Below are 25,803 nucleotides of genomic sequence, written 5' to 3' on the forward strand. Positions count from 1 at the left end.
TTTATAGTGACCAGAAGCCATTATTTGCACTTACATATATGATCAGTATAGAAAACAATAAAATGTTTAAGTTATAAGGAATTCTGTTAGTTTGAAAGCTGCTTAATAAATTGTGTACCTAGCATCAGGCTAGTTAATAACTTAAGTCATTATTAGAACTCAACACAGCTCAACAGTAGAAACACTTGTCTAGCATGTTTGAAGACCTCGGTTTGATCCCTAGCACAGGAAAAAAAAAAGAAAAAGAAAAACTTCATTATTTGTGCTATTTTTAAAAGAGTGGAGAATGACTTGCCTATCACATTTGAGATAGAGTTTATTTGATATTACAGGTTTAGAAATAGGCTATTCTCTATATAAATCACATTTAAACAAAAGGTAGGAGAAACTGAAAGATCTAAATTGTAGCAATAAACAAAAGTGAAAAAATTTGAGATTTTCAAAGGTTGATTTAAATTTAAGCTTGCTTCACAGGAGAATAAAGAACATTTAAAATGATCACTTACATGGTCCATTACTGTCATTATAATTACAGTGGTTTATGGGCTGGAGATGTGGCTCATTGGTAGAGAACTTGCTTAACAAGCCCCTACACTGCATCGCCATCACCACTAGGAAAGGGAGTTGGGGTGGGTTTGAAAAACTTCTCAATATTAAAAAATACTTATTTAATGCTTGTATAACATTAGAAAAGTTCTCATTTTACAAAATGATAACAGGGAAGACTGATGCACATCTATATGCCTCCAAAAAAGAATACAGGAGAAAACAATAACTGTGATCAGGTATCAGTAATTTAAGGACTGGGATGTAACTCAGGTGGTAGAGTACTTGCATAGGCACAAGGCTCTGAGTTCAAGCTTGAAGAGAACTGCATAAGCTGGGCATCATGGTATGTACTTGTGATCCTAGGACTCGAAATCACCAGCTACACAGAGGCTAGCCTAGGACACATAAGTTCCTATTTCAAACAAAACAATATGAAAACAAAATTCATTAGGTGCATGTGATTCTTCACTTAAAGTGAAATACTTGAATGTTAAGGAGTGAGGCATTATTACCACTTGATGGCAGTATTACCAAAAACTTACATTACGGCTTTAGAAGCCTTTAGAAAAAGGTTAGATAATTGTAACCCCTGAGTTAAGAAATAAGGTAAATGTAACAAAGTCCTTAATGGAGGAAGCTCAAATTCTTTTTAAAAGGAAAGTACATTTCACTTGCAAGGCACGACTGGACATACTTTTCAGTGTTCTAGGTCTCATCTCCATACAAAATGAAATGATGCCCCTGAAGCAGCTCTGCTGAGATGTCCCCTCTAAGTCTCTGAAGGAGGCTGTTTGGAAGCCAGAACTGGTTGTTGTTAGCAGTCAGTTATGGGAAAGGGAGGTGAAAAATAATATCAACAAAGACTTTAAACTCATTTTACTGTTACAATTTGTTTGTCTTCGGGCATTATATAGTCCAGGCTGGCCTTGAATTTATTATCCTGCCTCTACCTCTTGTGTGCTGGGATTACAGGCACATACCACTTCACCCAGCTTACTGCTCCACTTTATTAATATCTACTGGTAGGTACTAAGCTTATTCTTGATGGCATACTTAAGATTGAATTGAGATAGAACTTGGTAGAAGATAGATTACTTGGTTACATTAGGAAAAACAAATGAAAATAGGGAAACTTCATTAAAAAATATTCAAGTAGTCATGTGATACTTTCATTTGACAGGGAATTTTGTAATACTAAGGAATTTGACTTTTCTTTTTTTAAGAATCCCTAAACCTTCAAGGCATGTTTTTTAAAAAAGAGAGAATATGTACCAACCCATTATATAAATACTGAATTTGAGTTGTAATAAGAGAACTTACCTATAAGGAATGCTATTTGCCTTAATTTAGTGCATTTCAATTTGTCATCCCTCAGGATCAGAAATATTAAAAAAAAAAAAAAATCAAGGCAGTTTTAAAAAGTGGCGTTTAACTAAAAATACAAAAATACAGTTTTGTATCTTTTAAAACATGATTTGCATGTTCAGCAAGTATTAAACTTCCAAATGTGAAACAGTCTTGTATTCTAAGTCCCCTTTACTTGTGAATGTAACAGAACGGTTTACTTGACGGTGATGTTTATGATGCTGACGTCCTCGTAAGGCTTATCTGTTTTGGGATTGACTTTAACATTGGAAATCCTCTGCACAACCTCCATTCCTTTGGTCACTCGACCAAACACGGTGTGCTTATTATCAAGCCAAGGCTGCATTGGAGAATAAATGGAAAATTTGTTAAGTCCTAATTTATTAAATCATATCCACTAAATGAACAATCAAATGAGAATTTAAATTTCAATTCATTTTATTATATATTTAAAATAAGGTGCAATTATTTCTTAACAATGAATACTCAACTTTTAGAAGTTATTTCTAGTTATATGAAAAAGATGGAAAAAAAAACCCTTAAGTTATCCCTTGGTATCCCTGAGGGATTAGTCTGCCTATCATGGTAAATAGAAAGATGCTAAGGTACCTTGTATAAATGGCATAATTCTTAGAAAACCCAGCATAAATGCCGCCGTACTGTTAAACAGTATTGTTTCGAATTATTGACAAGAAAAAGATAGATGCAGTTTTTCTTTCTGAATTTCAGTCTGCTTACTCCAATCACCAGATCAGGAAACAATAATAAAAAAAATCTAAATATTATTTAGGCCAGAGGGAATTGGAAGATATTTAACCAGTGGTGAGTTGTTTTGGATGGTCTGAAAATAAGACTCCAAAAGAATCTCACATGAAAAAGTGAGATAATCCAGAACGGTTTAAGGAGACTGTACTTTAGCATAACGTGGAAGACGCTTGGTGGCTCTGCCACTCAAATTGACCTTTTTCAAGTTAAGGGTTTCCTCATAACTGGGAGCTGGAAACACCAACACCGGAAGTACTGTGAATGCTACAGTAGACTATGAGTCTGGCAGATACTTACAGATACTGTTTATTGTTTGGTATAAAATTTTGTATAAAATATATACTATTTCTGCTTTTGGAGACCTGTATACAAAGAGAGAGGTAACTTTATACCAAGCTTCATCAAATCTACACTGTAGCCTAAGGCTCAGCCATAGAATGCTTGCCTAGAATACCACTGATTATGACCTACCGTCTCATCAGAGACAAGAAATTGTGAAGAATTTGTTTTAAAATTGGGAAATTATACACTCTTAATTTCTCTACTCAAACAACGAAGCTAGGAATGGTACCACACACCTATAACCCCAGCACTTGACAGGCTGATGCCTAGTTAGGAGAACTGTAGGTTAACGGCCAGCCTGGGCTACATATAAGACTACTATCTTAAATGGGGAAAAACAAGCAGCAACAACAACAACAACAAAAAATCAAAGAATGATAAAATGGGCCAGGAGAGGTGAAATATAATAGGTTGTATAGAATTAGTAATGGCAGAGCGGAGATCAGAAACTCAAGTATCCTGAACATAGAACATTTTATTTCCTATTATACAGAAATACTGTTTTCTAAACTCACATGTTACATAGTTTAAGTTTTCATCTCTAAATTGTTTTTATTTTTCTATCTAGACAGATAAAATAGTACAGAGAACAGAATAATGCAGATCCCCTGTTAAACCTCACATTCTCAGGCCATAAACCATTAACCTTTATTTACAGATAATTTATTATACTCACCGTTGGTACCACTGTTATGAAAAACTGGGATCCGTTCGTATTTGATCCAGCATTAGCCATGCTGAGTGTGTATGGTCTGTCATGTCGTAAGGTTGAGTGAAATTCATCTTCAAATTCTCCTCCCCATATGCTTTCTCCTCCCATACCAGTACCTGTTGGATCTCCTGTCTGAATCATGAAGCCCTGTTAACAGAATGCATAAAAATAATACCTCATGTTATTGTGTGTAATTTGTGTGTGTAGCTGCAGTTTTCTATCTGTCAAGAGAGCTTTGTAGTTAGTGAATTCTTCCAAATTTCTTAAATTATAACATGATTAGATTAACCCCATAGTAAGTCTGAATGTTGGATTTCCATTGCATTGCTGAAAGTACTGAAACAAAAATGCAAATTTTTATGTGCATGCATTATCCTTCCTAACACAGAAAGTTTTAGGATTTATATAATATCTTGTGTCTTATACAATTGCTCTTATTTTCCCTTTTCTTTCCTCAAATCCTCTGGATTTCATCAGAACTTTAATATCTGATTTTTCTTTTTGCCATTTCTGACCTACCAGTAACCATTCTGTGCAATGCTGCACAAAATTCTGCTACCAAGCTCACTCTTCCTCAGGTTCTCAGGTTGCATGTCCTTAAAGCTCTTCTATTTTCCAGATTTTCTGTCTACTAAGTTAATGAATATCCCTTGACACATTCTATTACCCTTTCTTTAGCTGCTAACAAAGTGTTGGTGTGTTGTTTCTGAAAAGGTAGTCAGGACTTTTCCTGGCTTGACTAAACATTCATCCACTCATTTTGGCTGCCACCATTCGTTTCTGTCTTAACTTTTAATAAAGTGGTATGTGTTAATGAAGGATTCACGAAATTTAAGCTCTTGCTACATAATAACATACTTTTGTTTAAATCCCACACATTTGTATAACTTACCTTAATTATACGGTGAAACGTATGCCCATTGTAATAACCATTTCTACTGTGAACACAGAAGTTCTCCACTGTCTTGGGACACCTATTTTATATTAAAAATACAAAATTACTCAGTATTATTTTGAAGCTCCATTTTTAATGTTCTCAAGGTCTTCTACACGTCAAAATACTTCTCATCATCTGATCTGAAGACAAATGACAGTGGAAGGGCAGGTGAGCACGAGTGTGTTCTTATATCTGGACATGACTGCCTATTTTGATGATGGTGATACAAGGTCATTTAGCACTTTAAAAACCCAAACAAAGAACATTAAGATACACACACACAGCCTGGCGTAGTGGCACATGCCTTTAATTCCAGCATGAGAAGCAGAGGCAGGCAGATCTCTGAGTTCAAGGCCAACCTGGTTTATAAAGTGAGTTCCAGGACAGCTGGGGCTGTTACACAGAGAAAGCCACGTAAAAAATAAAAATAAATAAAAGAAGATATATATACACATGGTTACATTTACTTCTGAGAAAGTAACTCTCTTATAAAAACAATGTTTAGTGACTTCTGCACTTATTCACAGAAATGGCATCTTTTAAACTTGAACAATTTTTAGTTATTACTAATCTATTACTAAGCTCATGAAATTATTTCATGATTGTTTTCATTTATCACACAAAACCTCTCAGAACTGAGGATAGAAGTGGGCTCAAGAGAATCTTGCCTCAATTATTCATGCAACAGGTTTGGAGATACGTATGTACTAAGCAGCTGAAAAGGGATTATTCAAGAATCTACAACTGGGGCTGGAGAGATGACTCAGAGGTTAAGAGCACTGCTTGTTCCTTGAAAGGCCAATTCCCAGCAACCACATGGTGGCTCATAACCATCTCTGATGCAGAAATTCATGCAGGCAGAACAGTGTATCAATAATAAGTAAATCTATTTAAAAAAATCAACTTCCTGGATCTTTACTTAGTACTTTTGATTGAAAATATTATAAAATATTTCTTTTAGATCAAGAAAAGCCAGAGATAATCCTAATTGGGTATTAAATAATGTATTTTATAAATAATTTAACTGTGCATAATACTTTTCAATTGTAGAAAGAATTGAAAGTCTGTACGTTTTCCATTAGAATTCACTTTTAAAATTGTAGTAGGTATCTAACAAACACCAGGAAAGAAAATTTATTATCCTAATCTGAAGGATTTGGTTTGGGAGGAAAGTTGTCTATTAACCTAGCTGGATGGTTCAGTTATGGTAATAGTAACTAAACTTGCATATCTTTACAATCAACCTCCAGTGCTCTTCTGTTTTGTAATGGTGTTAGATAATGAAAAAGGAAGGAAGAACTTTGGTGCATGTTCAAGAACTGTCCTATCACTAACAGCACTTTCATAGCAAGCATCTTTTGTCTTTATAATAGGCCTGCAGTAAATCTGATCTCCTTCTCTAGAGGAACTTAGGTATCAAAATGCTAAGGATTAGATTTCTTGTCCAGACAAATCATTCAAAATCCATTAAAGTAGCAAATTCAAGTTACACTCTAACTACATACACTGACATTGGTATTTGTGTAAGACAACAAAAATTATACATACTCAACAGGAAAAAGTTTGATGTGAATGTCTCCCATGCTTGTATGGACAATGGCACTATCTGACACTCTTTTTGGCCCTTCAGCTTGAGTAGCTGCCATGACTTCTTCTTTAGAAGGTTTCTCATTAAAAACATCGCGGTCAGAATCTGCACTTTTTGTATCTTCTGGTTCTCGTTTGGTAAACTGAAGAAAGAAAATATGAGTGCTTGAACTGAAGTTATCTGTTAAAAATTTATAAATAAAATTTCACTTTTTAGGGACAGTGAGAATTCACAAGAGACCTGGGTTAATCTCAGACAGTAGGAAAGTAAAAATGGACCATGGGCTAGAAAGGGAAATAGTAGGATACAGGTGATACAAAGTGGGAAGGGGAAGAATGGGGAGAGGAGCTTTAATTGGGGAGAGGGAGCAAGGTCAATACCGAAGGAGCGAGAGAAAAATAACAAAGATGCCTGAAAAAGCTATAAAGGGCAACTTTACCTAAAAGTACATATAACACATGTAATACACAAATTATGTGTGTAGACACATGTATGTATGTATGTATGTATATATACAGTTATACAGTTTGGGCTGACAGTTAGTCTTGCCCCTGAGAAACACAGACTAACAAAAAACCTCAGTACCAGATATGAGCTGTGGGTCATTGGAGCCCAAGAAATCCCCAAACAATATAGGCTTATTGTTATTGCCAGTGGTTGCCTCTCAAAGATTGAAGGTAAAGGAACCAATTATTGAAGGCTTCATATACTTAGGACACAGGACTGAGGATCTTAGCTGGGTCTGACCTAAAAGCATCCACCCTAAGGATGAGCTTTCAGAGTGCTGGAATAAGGGAAGCATAGTCATAGCCAGCAACTTGTTACTCACTTTTCACAGGCAGATTGCCTCCATATTTACTAACTATGTGACTTTGACAAAGTGAAATTCTTTTCTTTTCCTTACTAATAAATAGGGATAATATACCTACTACTTGATTAAGGTAACTGAAGACTGAATGACAACCTCCTCCTCCTCCCCCTTTGCAGAGTGTAAGTTCTGGGAAATATGTTCAAGTGAAAAGTTGAAAAACATTTTAAAATCCACAGTAAAAACTGTTCTAAACACAATTATGAACATAATTATTAGTTTCCTTCCTATCATTTTAGCACCAACAGCGATAGAAACCAGCTTGAAAAAATTTTAGACATAATGGGAAAGAATGCCGAAATACTTAGAAATCAATTCCTGGTTTAAAATTCTGCACTGTTAATGTGGTAGGGGAGTGTTTCAGTTGTTTAGAAAGTTTGTTATCACTGTCAATATTCTTTAAGAAAATAAAACTCCCAGCAAGGCTGGAAAAAAAAAAAAAACACTAATGTAATGGCCATCTCCAAGAACATCACATACCATATAAAAGCGATTCTTTTTGAAAGACGTACAGACTATTGTTGGGTCAGCTTGAATATTCTGAAGAACAGGGTTTTCAGAAGCTTTCATCTCTATTGTAGTTGCAGCTCGATGCTTTTTGGCTATTCCCTGAAACAAAGCCAGTTGCATCACTCTAATATTTTCTTGCTTGCCTAAGATCCGCACACACCTGAAAAATACAAAATACTTAACATGATACAATTGCCAGAATTAAACTGATTTGTAGGTCTGAGGATTGATGTGTAACCACAGAAAAACTAGATAGACAAACTATAGTCCCAGTGCTTTTGACAGGAGCCACAGGGCAAACTGGCTAGCTAGACTAGGCAAATCAGCTAACTCTGGGTTCCCTCAGTAAAATCACTTTACATCAACTTCTGACCACTCACATACATGTACAGACACACCTGTACAAATACATATATACTATACAAACATGAAAGGAAAAAAGACCCAGAAAGAATTCCAATCATGACAGCTTGACATGTGAAAATTAAAAATCAACTATCCGGGATTAGGCATTTGCTTCAGTGTATAACAACAGCACTTGCTGCCAAGCCGGACATGAGTTGCGTCCCCAGGATCCATACCATGGATTAGTGGACTGGGTCCATTAAGTTGTCTCCTCGACTTTCACACATACTCTGTGACTTGTGCCCCCCTACCCCAAAATAAGCAAATGCAGGTAAAAAAAAGTTTTAAGTCAACTATCTGTTTTCTATATCCAAAGGACTGATAAAAGGTATCTTAAAATATCTCTCAACCTAATCTCACCCAAGTATTTTAAATTGGTAGGTATTTTATGGTCAAAAAATCTGATCATTAAGAAAACAAAAAGCTACAGACTAGAAGGAAATATTTGCAGAAGATGTATCCAATTAAGAACCATTCTATATCACATACAAAGAATTCTTAAAATTCAATTATAAAAGCAATCAACCAAGTAAAATTGCTTCAAAGACCTTAGCAAATACCTCACCTAATAAGATATAAAAACAGTAAATATGAAAGCTGTTCCACATCATACATCACATGGAAACACAAACAAGAAATTACAACATATTAGAATAGTCCAAACCAGAACATTGATGAATACCAAATGTCTGGAGCAACAAGAATTATTATTCATTGTTGGCAGGAACAAAAAGGGTAACTAGCACCTTTTATATAAATATACTGTAACCATGTAATCCAGCAATTTATCTCTTTGGTAATTATCCAAAGGAGACAAAAACTTACACACTCATACCCACAACACATAACTGTAAATAACATTTAGAGCAGCTTTATTTACTATGAATGCCACAACTTGGAAAAATTGATAATGTCCCTTAGTAGCTTTCTGAACAGACAAATTATACAAACAATGGACTATTATTCTAAAAAAAAAAAAAAAGAATTATCAAGATATAGAAAGCTATGGAAGAATTTCAACGGACATTATTAACTGAAAGAAGCCAAATGAAAAAGCTACATGTTGAACAAATAACATTATATAATACCCTGGAAGCAGAATAACCAGGAGAGAAGAAAAAAAAATAGTAAGCTGAGCATGGTGGCTGTAGCCTGTATGTAATCCCAGCTCTCAGGCTGAGGCATTAAGTTCAAGGCCAACTTGGGCTACTAAGTTTCAATACAAAGCTACAGTGTAAGACCCTGTCTTTAAAAACAACAAACAAGTCCCACTCTCACCAATGGACAGGTTATTAAGATAGAAACTAAAAAGAGAAATAGTGAAACTAACTGACATTATGAACCAAATGGACCTAACAACTATCTATATAGAACATTCCATCCAAACACAAAAGAATATACCTTCTTCTCAGCACCTCATGGAACCTTCTCCAAAACTGAACATACGGTCAGTTTTTCTTCCATATATTTCTATATACAAAGCAAGCCTCAATAGATACAAAAAAATTTAAAATAACTCCTTGTATCTTATTAGATCACCATGGATTAAAGCTGGACTTCAACAATAACAGAAACAACAGAAAGCCTAAAACTCATGGAAACTGAAAACCTCTCTAACCTCTGGGTTACGGAAAAAATAAAGAAATTAAAGACTTTCTAAAATTAAATGGGAACGAAGACACAACATATCCAAACTTAAGTAACACAATGAAAGAACTGCTAAGAGGAAAGTTCATAGCACTAAGAGATGCCTTCACAGAGAGATCTCATACTAGTGACATAACAGCAAACCTGAAAGCGCTAGAACAAAATGAAGCAAACACATCCAAAAGGAGTAGGTAGCAGAAATAATCAAACTCAGGGCTGAAATCAATAAGTCAGAATCAAAGAGAATAATACAAAGAATCAACAAAATCAAGGGCTGTTTTTTTGAGAAAAATCAACAAGATAGACAAACTCTTAGCTAAACTAAAAGGCAGAGGGAAAGTATCTAAATTTACAAAATAAGAAATGAAAAGGAGGTCATAACAATAGACACTGAGGACATTCAAAGATACATGAGGTCTTACTTCAAAAACCTACACTCTATAAAACTGGAAAAATCTAAATGAAATGAATGATTTTCATGATAGATAAGTTACCACAGTTAAAGCAATACCAGGTAAACAACTTAATAGACCTATATCCCCTAAGGAAATAGAAGCAGTCATTAAAAGTCTCCCAACCATAAAAAGCCCAGGGCCATATGGTTTCAGCACAGAATTCTACCAGACTTTCAAAAAGGAGCTAATACCAATACTCCTCAAAACTATTCCACAAAATAGAAACAGAAGGAACATTGTCAAACTCATTCTAATGCAGACTCAGTCACCCTGATACTTAAACCACACAAAGACTCTACAAAGAAAGAGAATTTCAAACCAATTTCCCTTATGAAACAATACTCGATAAAATACTGGCAAACCAAATCCAAGAACACCTCAAAACCATCATCCATCATGGCCAAATAGGCTTCATCTCAGGGATGTAGGGATGGTTCAGTATATGAAAATCTATTAATGTAATCCACGATTTAAAGAAACTGAAGAAAAAACCACATGCTCATCCTATTAGATGCTGAAAAACCCTTTGACAAAATTCAAGGCCCCTTCACATTAAAAGTCTTGGAGAAATCTGGGATACAAGGTATGTACCTAAACACAATAAAGGCAATAGCCAATGTCAAAATAATGGAGAAAAACTTAAAGCAATTCTACTAAAATCAGAAACAAGAAAAGGCTCTTCACTCTCTCCATATCTCTTCAATATAGTACTTGAAGTTCTAGCTAGAGCAATAAGACAACTAAAGGAGATGAAGGAGATAAAAATTGTAAAAGAAGAAATCAAAGCATCGCTATTTGAAGATGATGTAATTGATGCCCAAATTCTACCAGAGAACTCCTACAGCAGATAAACACCTTCAGCAAAGTGGCTAGATACAAAATTAACTCAAAAAAAGAAATCAGGACCCCTCCTTTATACAAGCGATAAATGGGCTGGGAAGGAAATTAGGGAAACAACATCCTTCACAATAGCCACAAATAATATAATATATCTTGGTGTAATTCTAATTAAGCAAGTGAAAGACTGGGTGACAAGAAGTTCAAGCCTGTGAAGATATCAGAAAATGGAAAGATCTTCCATGCTCATGGATCGGTAAGATTAACACAATAAAAATGGACATCTTACCAAAAGCAATCTACAGATTCAATGCAATTCCCATCAAAATAATAGCACAATTCTTTACATATCTGGAAAGAGCAATTCTCAAAACTATATAAAAAAATTAAAATCTCAGGATACCTAAAATAATCCTGCACAATAAAGGAACTTCTTGATCTCAAGCTGTACTACAGAGCAATAGCAATAAAAACTGCATGGTATTGGCATAAAAACAAACAGGTTGATTAATGCAATACAATCAAAGACCCAGAAATAAACCCACACACCTACAGACATTTGGTTTTTGACAAAGAAGCCAAAACCTAAGTGGATACTGTGGTGCATGTCTGTAATCCCAGTGCTCAGGGAGAAGAGGCACGTGGATCTCTCTTGAGTTTGAGGCCAGCCTGGTCTACAAAGTGAGTTCAGGACAGACAAAGCTATATAGTCTTAAAAAAAAAATAAAACAAACAAAGAAACCAACAACAATACAAAAAAGAAGCCAAGACTAGACAGAAGCCCAGTCTCAAAAAAACAAAACAAACAAAAACAACAAAGAAGCCAAAACTATGGAAAAAAGAAAAAATCGTCAGCAAATGGTGCTGGTCTAACTGGATGTTTGCAAGTAAAAGAGTGCAAGCAGATTTATCTATCAGCCCACACAAAATTCAAATCCAAGTGGATCAAAGACCTCAACATAAAACCAGATACAGTAAATCCATTAGAAGAGAAAATGGGGAATAGCCCTGAACTCACAGGAGACATCTTCCTGAACAGCTCAGGCTCTAAGACCCACAAGTAATAAATGGGACTTCATGAAACTAAAAAACTTCTGAAGGCAAAGGACACCATCAATAGAACAAAACAGCAGCCTACATAATGAGAAAAGATCGTCACCAACCCTCTGACAGATGGCTAATAACCAGAATATATAAAGAACTCAAAAAATTAGACCCCAACAAACCAAATAACCCAATTAGAAAATGGGGTACAGAGAAAAAGAGAATTCTCAACAGAGTTATCTCTAGTGGACAGGAAACAAAGAAATCCTTGACATCCTTAGTCCTCAGGGAAATGCAAATCAAAACGACCCTGAGATTTCACCTTACACCCATCAGAATGAATAAGATCAAAACCTCAAGTGACAGCACATGCTGGTGAGGTTGTGGAGAAGGGGGAACACTCCTCCTCTGCTGGTAGGAGTATAAACTTGTACAACCACTTTGGAAATCAATCTGGAGTTTTCTCAGAAAATTGGGAATAGCTTTATCTCAAGGCCCAGCTATGCCACTCCTGGGCATATACCCAAAAGATGTTCCAGCATACAAGAAGGATACTTGCTGAACTATGCATAGCAGCTTTATTCCTAATAGCCTGAAACTCAAAATTCCTAGATGTCCCTCAAGTAAAGACTGGATAAAGAAACTGGTACATTTATGCAATGGAATACTACTCAGCCATTAAAAACAAGGACATCATGAAAATTTCAGGCAAATGGAGGGAACTAGAAAAGATCATCCTGGGTGAGGTAACCCAGACCCAGAAAGACACACATTGTATGTACTCACTTACTTATAAGTGGATACTAGCCATAAAGTACAAGATAACCTGGCCTTAATCCACAAACCCAAAGATAGCAAGCAGGGTCCACGGAGGATGCTTGAATCTCACTGAGAAGAGGAAATAGACATCTGAAATAGTTGGAGGGATGGAACTGGGTGGGGGAAGGGAACAGGGGTGTGGATAAGGAGTTGGGATGGGGGAAGTCTGAGAAAGAGAATAGAAGCCACTGTTTGTGGGGCTAATCTCTGGGATGGGGATGGCTTCCAGGAGTATACGGGTGAACCAAGCTGAGACTTCTATCAGCTGGGGATTTGGAGCCTCAAGGGGCCACCTCTTCCTGTAGCCAGGCGGGACTACCAGAGGAGGGAGAGGGATACCAACCCATCATAAAACCCTGGACTCAAAAACTGTCTTGCCTACAGGAAGTATAGGGATAACGACAGAGCAGAGATTAGGGAAACAGACAACCAATGATTGGCCCAACTTGAGACTCATCCCATGGGAGAGAGCCAACCTGACACTTTAATGATATTCTGCTATGCTTGCAAACAGGAGCCTAGCATAACTATCTTCTGAGAGGCTTCATCCAGCAGCTGATAAAGAAACAGATGCAGAGACCCACAGTCAAACAATAGGTGGAGCTAGTTTAGGGGAGAATTGAGGGAACCAGAGGGGTCAAAGATACCACAAGAAGAGCTACAGAGTAAACTATCCTGGGCCCACAGAGACTGAACCACCAGCCAAAGAGCATGCATGGGCTGGACCTGGGCTCCCTATAACATGTAGCAGATGTGCAGCTTGGTCATCAAGTGAGTCCCCTAAGAGTTGAAGTAGAGGCTGCCTCTGACTCTGATGCCTACCTTTGGATCCTTTTCCCCTAGCTAGGCTGCCTTCTGGCTTCAGTGGGAGAGGAAGCGCTTAGTCCTGTTGAGACTTGATGTGCCAGGATGGATTGGTACCCATGGCAGGGTCTCCTCTTCTCTGAGAAGGGGAGGGAGAAATGAAGGTGAGAGTGGCATGAGGGAGGGACTGGGAGAAGAGTAGGGAGAAGGTTTGGGTCAGGTTGTAAAGTGAGTCTATACATTAATTATACATTTGTCCAAACAGAATGTATAATACCAGAGGGAATCTTAGTGGAAACGATGGGTAGGTATTAGGTGATGTGATTTATCAATGTAGGTTTATCACCTGTAACAAATGGAGCTGTAAGAGGGGTTACAGAATATATGGGAAAACTCCATACCTTCTTCTCTATTTTGTTGTGAGTCTACAACTGTTTTGAAAGTTCTACTAAAGATAAAACAGACTTTGGAGCTGGGAAAATGCCTTAGTCATTACGAGGACTTTGAGTTCAGATCCCTAGCACCCACAGCCATGAAAGTGCAAATTAGTAACCCTGCTGTGGGGGTGGCAGAGGCATAGGCGGAGGTAGAACTTTGGAGCTCACTGGCCAGCATGTGTAGTCAAATAGGTTCAGGACAAAGCACTGTCTCAAAAAAACAAGGTAGAGAGCAATAAAGGCAGTTAACATTGACCATTGGCCTAACACACACACACACACACACACACACACACACACACACACACACACACACACACACGCTTTCTCTCTGTCTCAAGTCATTCACTAATACAATCATCCCTCTCTTAACTCATACATTTTATAGCTTAGAATAAAACTTCAGACTAAAAATATTTTGTTTTAAATCATCTATGTTAACATGTATGCTATTTTTTCCTTATCATTATTCCATAAACAATATAGTACAGCATGTATTTAGATAACATTTGAATTATGAATAATCTACACATGATTTAATGTATAAAAGTATATGCATTTTTATATAAGGGACTACTTGAGTATCCTTAAATTTTGGAATCCACAAGGTACCCTGGTACAACTTCACACATACCAAAGGTAAAGTTTTAACCTGTTCCTATTATTTAAACCTTTTACAATAGGTTTCAATAATATTATATTACTACTAACTACAAGATACATCTATTTATATGTAGGAATGTACAGCACAAGAATTTTCTGAAAATATTCTGTAAGCTCTTTTCTTTACATTCGCAGTAGCTGATGACAGATATTCCGTACTAATACCAAATGGGCTCCTTGCACAAAAGATGTGCTGTGGTTTTATGCACTTAGCCCTGCCTTTATGTCTAGCAGGGTGTGATGCTGAATTCTGTGGTTAAAATATTTGGCAATATTTAACATAGACTAGCTAATTTAAATCAATAAGCAAAACAAGACTGAAACTTGTTTTAAGAAAAAGAAGAAAAAAACCTACCCTGCCCCCAAACTTTGAAACTATGCATATTTTCTTTCCATTTATTTTACAAACATGAGTGGAAAGTTTTTACATAAGATTATAAACAACTGAGAGACCACAGAAAAATCCAGTCAAAACATTTGGTTAAGCTTAGGCTTTTGGGACCTTTCCAGTTTCTTTGGAACAAACAAAACTTTCATTGTTTCCCTGATGGAGAAAATGGTTCTCAATAACTGCATTTAAAAAATATATAAATCATGTTAAAGCTTACCGATTTGTTTCTACGTTTATTACTTTAATGCCCAGCATTGTTCCATACAGCACAAAGTGTCCAGTTTCATCAAAAACGATATTAATTAATCTGACAGCATCCACCTTCTCCAGTTCACGTTCCACGGCCATTCGTCGGCCAAATTCCATGTCTGGTAGTTGTTGCCTCATCTGCTGCAGTTCAGTAAACATCTACGAAATAAGCTGAGCGTTAACAAAATAACTACCTACATATATATTATGCACACATAGTCACACATATATAAATTAAGACAGTGGGCACTGACCAGAAACAGAACACATTGAGGGTCAATAAGGATTTGTATATTCATATAATTTGAGACATTCTAAACCCTATAAACAGAAACACTGGTGAATTCAATCACAAATTGTAGTTCAACACCAATGTGGTTATTTCTGACTGTAATTCCATCAGTCTGAAGTCTGAGGCAGGAGCATTCTGAGCTCTATGCTAGCCTTGGCTACACTCACTGTGTAGCTCAGCTTGGCCCACAGTATGAAAACCAGTCTCAAACAAAACAACATACAAATAACACTTTATATTACAGGGAGGTGTAGGTTAGATGTAGGTTAAGTGCCTAAGGTCCTTGGTTTGGTCCCTGTCACCAGCCCCCGAAAACTATACTAATAGTAATTGATTTTTCTAACTAAGAAAAAAACAAAACACTAAGCCAGCTGATTTATAGAAGCAGTGCTTTCTTTACAAAAAAGAAACGTCTGCCCATTACAAGTCTCAGAGTAGCACTTAATGAAATACCACCCAAGTCACATAAGCAATCAAAATTTTTAGTAGGTTCATTACACAAAGTAAAAATACAGCTGGAATTTATTTTATTCAACCTAAAATACACAAAATATTACCATTTCTATAACAGTTTAAAACTGAAAAAACTTTTTATATTACTGCTTTGTAATCTTTATGTACAGTCCTTTCTGTGCATCTTTATTTGGTCTAGATAGCAGCTGGACCTGCTATCTAGTCTATACTTGTAGTCCTAGCATTGGGGAAGATGAGGAAGGAGAATAGTCTGGGCTGCATAGGAAGCTCCTGGCCAGCACAGATGACAGAGTGAAGTCGAAGCCCCATTCCCTCACCTCCCCCAAACAAACAAACAAACAGTCACCTCAACAGTAGCTATTCATGTAAGACAATTCAACTACATATAGCTCGTGAAATCCTGTATAAGAATCATGAAAAGAACATATGGCAAATACTCAATTTTGCTGAATAACTTTTAAAGAAGGTTTTTTTTTTTATATTTATATGCATGTTTGTGTGTATTTGTGTAGATGTACACATGTATGCAGGGCGCCTGCAGGGTCCAAAAGAGAATGTAAGATCTCCTGGAGCTGGAGTTCCAGGGAGTTGATAACTGTCTAACCTGGGTCCTGAATTTGGGTCTTGTGCAAGAACAGTAAGGCACCCTTGACCACTAAGCAATCTCTCCAGGCCCCTCTTGAGTAACTCTACTATCTTGCTATATCACAATTTTCAAGATGTGGGTTATACCAAGAATATATTATACTAGTATTCCAAAAGCCTTATAAAAGATATTTTAGTCAGCATTTTAGACAGATAGGACATCAGTAGAATTCAAAGCTAATTATAGATGACAATGAGTTAGACTTACAACCCACTCATTTATATGTTTCTTTCATGTTTACATTAACTAAAATCTTCTCAACTTTTTCTAGACAAAGGAAGAAAAATATACAAAACTACAAAAAACAAGAGGTGTGTTAAGAGTTTGAATTACAAGTACACGATCTTACAGACCTTTTCTTGTCTCTGGTTACCACTTATTTATGTGGCCTAAATTGCCTAGAATGTTGGATTACTTTTTAGTAGTGGGAGATTCATGATTATTTTTGCTGAGAACTTAGCTTTTAAGATACAGTTCTACAGACAGCTATCTATCCATATACATACATTTCATAAGTATCCAACTTGGAAAACACCTCAACAGAATCTTTTACAATATTCTGGTATTTAACATATGGTGTCTGTGATACAGAACTGTACTGACACATTCAGTGATCCTGCATATTACAACTAATAAATACAAAAACGTAAAACTTCACATTAAATTTCTATTACACTAAGACTAGTTAGTTTTAAGTCACTGCAGTTTTTCCACTCATGCTAGGCAGCCATCTCCACAAGCCCAAAAAGGAGCCCTGTGGAATCTGGGAGTCCAGTTATTACTACTTTCTATACACATTTTTACTTATGTTTGGTATTGCAAATAATTAGTTAACTGATACTTGGTTTTCTTTTACCAAACTCTCATTTTCTATCTCAACTTCTGTCACAGCTCTACTCCTAATCTCCTCCTGACATTTTAGTCCTATCACCTCAAAAAATGTTGGAATATCACATAACCCACGTAGAGAAGAGCATCAATACAAGATAAAACTAAGCAGACCTTTATCGTGCTAAGAGAAAATAACTGTCAGTACATATGTCTATGTATAAAAATATCTTTTATGAAATAGCCAAACATAAAGACTATTAGACGATTAGATTTAATTGTACTTACACTTAATGACTCATCAAAGACCCTCATGAGTTTTCCGGTTAAAAATCTGAAAATTCTAACTTTTCTGTCTGATCCAATGGTTGCTATTTTCTTCCCATCAGGTGAAAAGCATATGCTGGTTGGATACGCCTTACACTTGGCAAATTCATATAAATCTGTGTCTGTTTTATACTCCCAGTTCACATTTTTAGGAAATTTATATTCATGCGGAGGTCCAGTCCAGTACTCAATCATTCCAGATTTGTCAGAAGACACCACTGCTCTGTAAACTGGGTTTAGTCTGATTTGAGTGAGAGGTGACACATGCAGTTTGTCAAAAATATGAAGTGGTTGGTTATCTCCTCGACCATCATAAACAAAAATTTTTCCTGTACTCTTCTCGGAAGCAGCAACTGAAGAGATGGCATCTCCTGGGCAATAGATCCACTCACATTGTCCAGGAGAATAGCTAAAGCAGTTAAAAATTGAAGAGGAGAAAAATAAAAGTCAATACAATGAGCATTTCTTCCTAGCCCATCACCACAATCAAAATGTCCTGTAAAGGACGGGGAGGAGCTACTCAGAACAGCTAGTGTGTTTCTTTCCAATTTTTTCCTTACAATGCTAGAAATAGAAGCCAGGGCCTTTTGCATATTGAGTGCTCTACATTTGAGCTATACCCAGTCCTTAATTTCCTCTTTTTAATATTATCAATGTAAAAACAATAATGCATGATAATGCCAAATCACAAGAGAATTGCACACTCACTTTTATTGTGTAAATAGGAAACAATTATGTCTGGGCCTTAAGGTATTCTGAGGCATTGGGTGTCTATAAAACAGTTTATATGTGTAACTTTTTAATAGTTTAGCCACGTAACAGTATACTTTGTAAATCCAAACAAAGCTATTGTTTTATCTTGATATTAAAACTGTAAGCATTGAACATATTATATGATGCACAATGTGCAAAAAAGAACTTGATGCATTTAATGTACCTAGGAAACTTTTAATATGTGTTGTCTCCTGCAAAGTAGTCAATTTTAGAGTTATAATGTTATACCAATCACCATGGTGTTGATGCTTGATACCTTTTTTGAAGTCTTCATTTAGAATTTCTATCAGTTCCTAAAATAGACTCTTCAGTAGTAGTAGTAATGTTCAATTATTTGTTATTTTTAAAAATAGCAAATGTCTGGGGAAGCAAACTAGGGAATAAAAGAGAAGATAAAGTAGTGGTATTTGCAACCAAAAAAGAAAGAAAAAAAGAAAAAGAAAGGAAGAGATCTAACTAAACAGAGTAACTCTGGTTTCTTTTGTGGTTCATAAAATCTCATTTCAAAATAAACTCCAAAATTTAGACTTGAACTATACATATACTGCAGTCCATCATAGTACTTTTTAAATAGTTTGTGGAGTTAAGTTCAAATGAGCTCACAAGAGTAGGGGCCCATGGCCTTCTTGAAGAAAAAGGTATCCTGCCCCATCTCCCATTTTCTTTAACCAAGTGAGGAACTGGTAAGAAGGAGGAAGAGAGTTCTCATAAGATATGAGTCTGCTGGCATTGGACTTTGGGTTTCCAAGTCTTTAGAGCTGCGGGGTAAAAGGTTGTTTCTTAAAAGCTTGCCTACCTTAGGGTCTTTTCTTATGTTGTTGTTATGTTGTTCAAAGTTTCCAAACATTCTGAAAATGGTATGACTTATAAGCTGACATTTATTTAGATATGTTTATTTTTAGTAGGTTATCTTTTAAAGTCATGCTTAAAACAAAAGTACAAATCTTATTACTGTACTATCCAAGCACATAGTTTGAACATTATTATCAGTATACTCTGAAGTTTAAAACCACCAACAAATTCTAAACTTAGCCATAAACCATAGAAAACATGAGTTTGTGTCTTACAAGTAAGTATAATATAGTAAGGAAGATATTCTGTCAGTAGTTAGGCATGAGGGGTCTCCATCAATTTAAAAGTGTGTATTAGCTTGGAATGATAAATCTTATGATACTGTTTTAAAATTTGAAGCTGGGTGGTGGTGGTGCACACCTTTAATCCCAGCACTCAGGAGGCAGAGGCAGCAGATTTCTGTGAGTTCAAGTGTGTAGATCAAACCAGCTTGGTCTACAGAGTTAGAGAACAGCTAAGGCTACATAGAGAAACCCTGATTCAAAAAAATCAAGAAAAAGTGTGTCAATAGAAAAGCAAGAAAAGAAGCCTCCAAACAACACAAGGATGTTCCCTGAGCTTCCCAAGGTGAGATACATATTCTGTTCAAAAGTAGCCTATGTTATGGTAAAGTTTAGTTTACAATTATTTTACTAAATTAAATATACATATATACTGATATACAATATATGCTTTATAGAAAACTTACCCAAGCTTCAGCATATTGATCATGTCAAAGTTCACTACATCAAACACCTTCATTGCTTTATCATCACCCACAGAACAGAACAATGCTCCCTCAGAGCTAACTGCAATACTCTCAATAATTCCTATTAAAAAAATATATATTCTAGTAAATACAAATAAAATAAATGTGCAAGACTCAAAAAGAAATATCACAATATTTTAAGGAAATTTTAATTAGAACACTTAAACAGGAGCTATAAAAAATTATGAAACTCTTACCAAGGTGACTACGGAAATGTTTAACAAATTCAATTCCTTCTTCTATTTTTTTCCAAAATTTAACATGGCCATCATGACTGGCAGTGATAATAAAATCTGTCCTGTATATATAAAAATTTTAAAGTTAACTTCCAAAACAGGTCTTTTAGTAATTTCAAAGCAAACATTTACTGACAGCAATTACTACTTCAATAATACTTTTTTTAAAGTTCTCATTATAAGGTAATTTCATACAATGTGCACTTTACACTAGTCTTGATTCTGTGATCCTTCTGCCTGCCTCTGCCTCTCTAGTGCTGGGTGTATAGGTGTATGTGGCGTATGCTACCATATCTAGTTGAGGGTTTTGTCATTCCACCTTTTTTTTTTACATTTTCCTTTTCAAAGACCATTGCAGAAATAACAGTCACTAATATTAACCCTAAAAGGTAGGATCAGAATTATTTACCAAAAAATGAATGAATAAATGAATGAATAAATGAAAGAATGAATAATGAGTTGGGCTTGGTGGTATAAACCTGTAATCCTAGCTACTCAGGAGGCTGAGGCAGGAAGGATGCCTAGACTAAAGAGGCCGTGCAAAGCCAGCCTGCACAACTTAACAAGGGATAGCCTGTCTCAAAACAAAAAAAACAAAAAAGTGAATGAAGAAATCTCTGTTGGTAACATTATACTTTACTATTCCTAATTGCTAAAATTACTCTAAAGATAGTTTTTTTGTGGAAAATATTCTAGTTTTCAAAAGATTATAAAGACCCAAACCACTTGCATAAACAGAAAAGTCCAACATAAATTTATTTCATATCTTATTCAATATATTGAGAATTCTAAGTATCAAGTTTTAAACAGTAATTTTCTCACCTATATAAAAACTAATACCATTTATTGAGCACAGTGTGCAAACATTAAGTATTTTACACTATACAAAAGTTAGCTAGTCATACTAGTTAATTTGACAATTAAACTTATTCATATTACACGACATCCATACTTGGTGAACGGTTTTAGATTTTCTTAACCACAAGCACACATACACACACAGAAGCTACTTTTTGTAAAACTCAACAGCTTTGGGTTAGAAAAGCAACGCTAATATCTGTAAGTTGCTTTATAGATTAACAAGTTTAAATTGTATTTGGTCAGAATTATCCTATTCTTATAATAAGAGATTTACATCTGAAATGCAATTTATGATCTCAAAAGTAGACTAAAGCATTCCATACAATTTTGATAATCACTGTCAATATCATCCAAGTCCATTCGCAGCTCATTCACCATCCAAATTTCTCCACTGGCCTCCTGCTCTCCCCGTACCTATTTTGTACTATTTGAATGCATTCATCTCAGCACATATAAAATGCTCCTTTTAAAAATACTGAATGTGGGCTGCCATGGGCTATTCAGTAACCAAGTGGGTTCCCTAGTAAGGGGAACAGTAGCTGTCTCTGAAATGAACTCAGTGGCTGGTTATTTGATCACCTCCCCCTAATGGGGGAGCAGCCTTACCAGGCCACAGAGGAAGACAATGCAGCCAGTCCTGATGAAACCTGATAGGCTAGGGTCACCTGGAGGGGGAGGAGGATCTCCCCTATCAATGGACTAGGAGAGGGGTATGGGAGATGAGGAAGTGAGGGTGGGACTGGGAGGGAATGAGGGAAGGGGCTACAGCTGGGATACAAACAGAAAACTGTAATTAATATAAAAATTACAAATTAAAATTTAAAAAAACATATATTGAATGTGGAGCCTGGCACTGTGGTACATGTCTGTAATCCTAGCACTCAGGCAAGCAGAGGCAGGTAGATCGCTGGTGAGTTTGAGGCTAGCCTGGTCTACAAAGTGAGTCCAGGACAACCAGGGCTACATAGAGAAACCCTATCTAAACAAACAAACAAAAAAAGGATGTTATTCTTGCTCACAGGTTCAAAATTCAGATAAAGAATAGAAAGCTAGAACTTAACCTTTTATGTTCTTTTGCTTCTACTGCCACTTAACTTTTCTACTCTAGTTTTCCTACCTACAACTGTCCTTAAGATGAGATAATTAATGAAACACACCTCAAAAAGCATTCAGAAATATTATAAGTTAAAAACCAGAGTAACATTATTACTACTATTACCATTCTTTGAATTTTCCTATTTACGCTTTATCTCTTCTTTTTGTTTTTTTTTTTTTTGAGACAGGGTTTCACTGTATAGCTTTGGTTGTCCTGGTACTAGCTCTGTAGACCAGGCTTCCCCCAAACTCCGAGATCTGTCCACTGAGCACTGGGATTAAAGGTGTGCTCCATCAACTCCCTGGACTCTTATCTTTTGAAGGTCCTCTAATAATTCCAAGAGGTCTGAGTTACCATCATCTTCCCTATAAACACCAGAGGCCAACTTCTTATTTTTCCTATCTTAATACATTTTCTTCTTTAAGAAAGCTCTGGTAACTAGTTCAACTATTATTGATTTTTATCACCAAATATACATAGACACACTAAATGGCAGTTTACAAAGGTCTGTAACTCCAGTCCTGAGAAATCCAATGCCCCCTTTTGGCTTCTGTAGATACCAGGCTCACATGGGATGAAGACACACATGCAAAATACTCATATACATGAAATAAAATTAAAATAGGTAAAAAAGTACGATACACTTACTTGGTGCACACCACATGTGTGATAACATCTCTGTGCATGTAACTGCGCTCATACATGGATGCACTGGGGAGATTATCAAGATAGACTCTTTCGAACTCTAAAACTGGGGGGGGGGGAGTGGTAAAAGTTATTTTAAAGAATGAAATTGACATTATTTAGAGTCTTCTAAATTTTTGTATCTTCTTCCAAATTTTAATTTCTTTCAATGTATGGGATACAATAAAAAAAAAATCCAGTAGTTGTTATACCAGGTATAATTTTTATTATTTCAGAAGTTACTCTGACAGGTTCCCAGAGTTTATATAAATATTGTTTCAAAGACTTTATGTCTGTGACAATGTATGCCAGGCACATACAGGTACCCAGTGAGGTCAACAGAGGGAGATGAATCCATTTGAACTGAATTACAGATGGTTTATGAGCTGGTATGGATGCTGGGAATCAAACAGTCTAGTGGAAGAGTCTCAAGTACCTCTAACAACTGGCTATACCTCTAGCTCCAGTTTCAAAGGTTTTGATAATCGTGAATGTTTCTGTCTCAATATGAAGGTTCAAAGAAATCTAAAGCTTTATGAAAGTAACACACTCTGTAGAACCATGTAGATCCCTGTATTAGTATTAATTTAACTAAAAAGCTATTTGTAATTTGTATGTTTATTTTTAAGACACCATTTCTCTATTAATTTGAGTAATTGATAAAGAACTGAAACCTGAAAATAAAATGAAATGCTTAAAAGTTTAGAGCTGAAAAAAATCCTAGCACATTTGTTGAATACATTTCATATATTTTTTTAAGGGTACAACACCTGGAAAAAAAAATCAAGGCACATCAAAAAAAAAATCTTAATTTTATTATGAGCCATGATTACTTTTACTAGTAAAATCAATTTTAAAAAGAGCTATTTTCCAAATAAAATGCTCAAACATGCATATATAAAGTTGGTAAATTAAACACGAGAAACTGTTAAGATTACTCCTATACAGCACACTCATAATTATGTCTGGCCAACTACTTTTTCACATATTTTTTTGAATAACAGAATTCCCATTCTTATGTGTGGCTACTAACATTTGCTTAAGCCTTTCTTTTGTTCTTATAGTAACTGTATGCTAAAAGAAGGTGGTAGTGTTTGGTGATAATTAAAAAAAAAATCTTAAGTTTCCCTTTCTTATTTCTCAGCTTGGAGCTAGACTATTAATGGTATAATTCTAAGAACTCAGGACAATGAAAATGAGGGCCATATACTTGATATGTTACGGCAAAAAGTGCCTAGGAACATTTGGAGCTTCCACACCAATCTTGGATTGCTTATTTTGGCACTTTCATACATCAAAGTAGTATTAGATTATCTTTTTAATAACGTTGTTAGTTGGAGTTTTCTGTAATTTACGTTATTCTATGTGTTCCAGATTGCTTCTGTTGTTGGTTAATTCATTTCAATATGTTCAAGGGAGCATGGACATAAATATGAAAAGACATAATTATTTTTTTCCTTAAATAGTTTATTTTTAAGATGGGACTTGGCTCAAAGAGTCAGGTTGCTTGTCTGGCAACCTGAGTTCAATCTGCAGAAGTAGAAGAGCCCCAAAAGGTTGTCCTCTGGTCCCCACTCTTTTACTGTGTGTGTTCCTACCTCTCCAATCCCACCAACACATACAATAATAATAACTCAAATATTAAATACAGCTCAATTTGGGGCTGGATATAAGGCTCAGAGGCAGAGATACTTCATATCTGGGCAGGCATGTAGAAGGACCCCCGTGCAAGGACAAGGTAGGGTTTTGAGAATGGGTAGAACTGTGAAATGTGCTGGGGTTGTGAAGAGAAACAAAAAGACTTATTCTCCATGTTAGGGAGTTTGGGCTTTGTTCTGAAAATGTGAGGTTTTAAGTAGTCGTTTCATAGCTAGAATAGAGCTTACACACAAATCTAGCAAGCTTATGCAACTTTCCTTGGGTTTGATAATTCATTAGTAGACGAGTCGGGGTTGAAAATTTAAGTCTTTATGATTCTGAGAACCCGTACTCCTTCCCACAACTGCAAAATCAAAAATTAGGGCTTCCTACTTCACGTGGTAGCTTAGAGGCCAATAAAAGCACCCAAACACAAAGACACAGGCAAGCACTAGTTGAAACATCAACGATTAGCAGTCTGGGATCAAAAGTGTTACACAGTTCGAAAAACAATGGTCTTGTAGTAAGGCCAGTTCCAAATCACTATTTGGGGACGAAATGTAGGACGGTCGGTTCTAAGCGCACAGACCCACAACCTCACTCCCTCACGCATGCACGCTTGCAACAACCCTCGCCCTCCGCCGAAGTAGCCTTCCAGCTTGCTCTCGGGCTCTCCGCAGCTACCTTTCCTCTTCTTGGCCAGTGTTGCCTCCACCGGTAAAGGCCCAACCCAGCGCTCTTCATTCTCATCATCATTTTCTTCGCTCCCCGCCACTGCTAGTTCTCGCTCGCTGAGTTCCGTTTTCCCTGCTTCCTCTGGGTCCCGGCGCCTTCTCCTTTTCTGCTGCGAATCGCTACCACTCTCGGCCGCCGCCATGATGTCTGAGGCGTCAGAAGCTACGCGACCGCCGAGCCCGGTCGTAATCCCGGAGCTGTGGCGCAGCCTTCTGGTGTCATCGG

At 36.3% G+C, this 25,803-nt stretch overlaps 1 protein-coding gene across 2 annotated transcripts; it reads right to left on the minus strand.

The window, feature by feature from the left end:
- Positions 1–298: 298 nt before the first annotated feature.
- On the minus strand, positions 299–25,756 carry Ppwd1 (peptidylprolyl isomerase domain and WD repeat containing 1). 2 transcript variants are annotated; one of them, XM_021649361.2, is made up of 11 exons: positions 25,528–25,756; positions 23,170–23,272; positions 20,526–20,626; positions 20,269–20,389; positions 17,916–18,363; positions 15,356–15,546; positions 7,607–7,796; positions 6,219–6,400; positions 4,626–4,707; positions 3,698–3,880; positions 299–2,254 (listed from the first exon to the last, which is right to left on the minus strand). In XM_021649361.2, exons 1-11 carry the CDS (start codon positions 25,718–25,720, stop codon positions 2,111–2,113), a joined length of 1,938 nt encoding a protein of 645 aa, XP_021505036.1. In that variant the 5' UTR covers positions 25,721–25,756; the 3' UTR covers positions 299–2,110. The 2 variants fall into 2 exon arrangements, with proteins under 2 accessions (XP_021505036.1, XP_021505045.1); XM_021649370.2 differs by lacking the exon at positions 25,528–25,756 and having other exon boundaries at positions 20,269–20,291; positions 20,601–20,626; positions 23,170–23,221.
- Between the last annotated feature and the right edge of the window lie 47 nt (positions 25,757–25,803).

This window comes from Meriones unguiculatus, chromosome 6, assembly GCF_030254825.1.
Source record: "Meriones unguiculatus strain TT.TT164.6M chromosome 6, Bangor_MerUng_6.1, whole genome shotgun sequence".
In the NCBI taxonomy this organism is placed as follows: Eukaryota; Metazoa; Chordata; class Mammalia; order Rodentia; family Muridae; genus Meriones; species Meriones unguiculatus.

Coding starts and splice junctions, on each gene's coding strand:
- Ppwd1 (XM_021649361.2), bottom strand. CDS start 25,720: ATGGCGGCGGCCGAGAGTGGTAGCGATTCGCAGCAGAAAAGGAGAAGG. Junction 4,708..6,218: donor ATCAAACTTTTTCCTGTTGA/GTATGTATAATT, acceptor AATATAAAATAG/GTGTCCCAAGACAGTGGAGA. Junction 2,255..3,697: donor TCATAACAGTGGTACCAACG/GTGAGTATAATA, acceptor TCTCCAATGCAG/CCTTGGCTTGATAATAAGCA.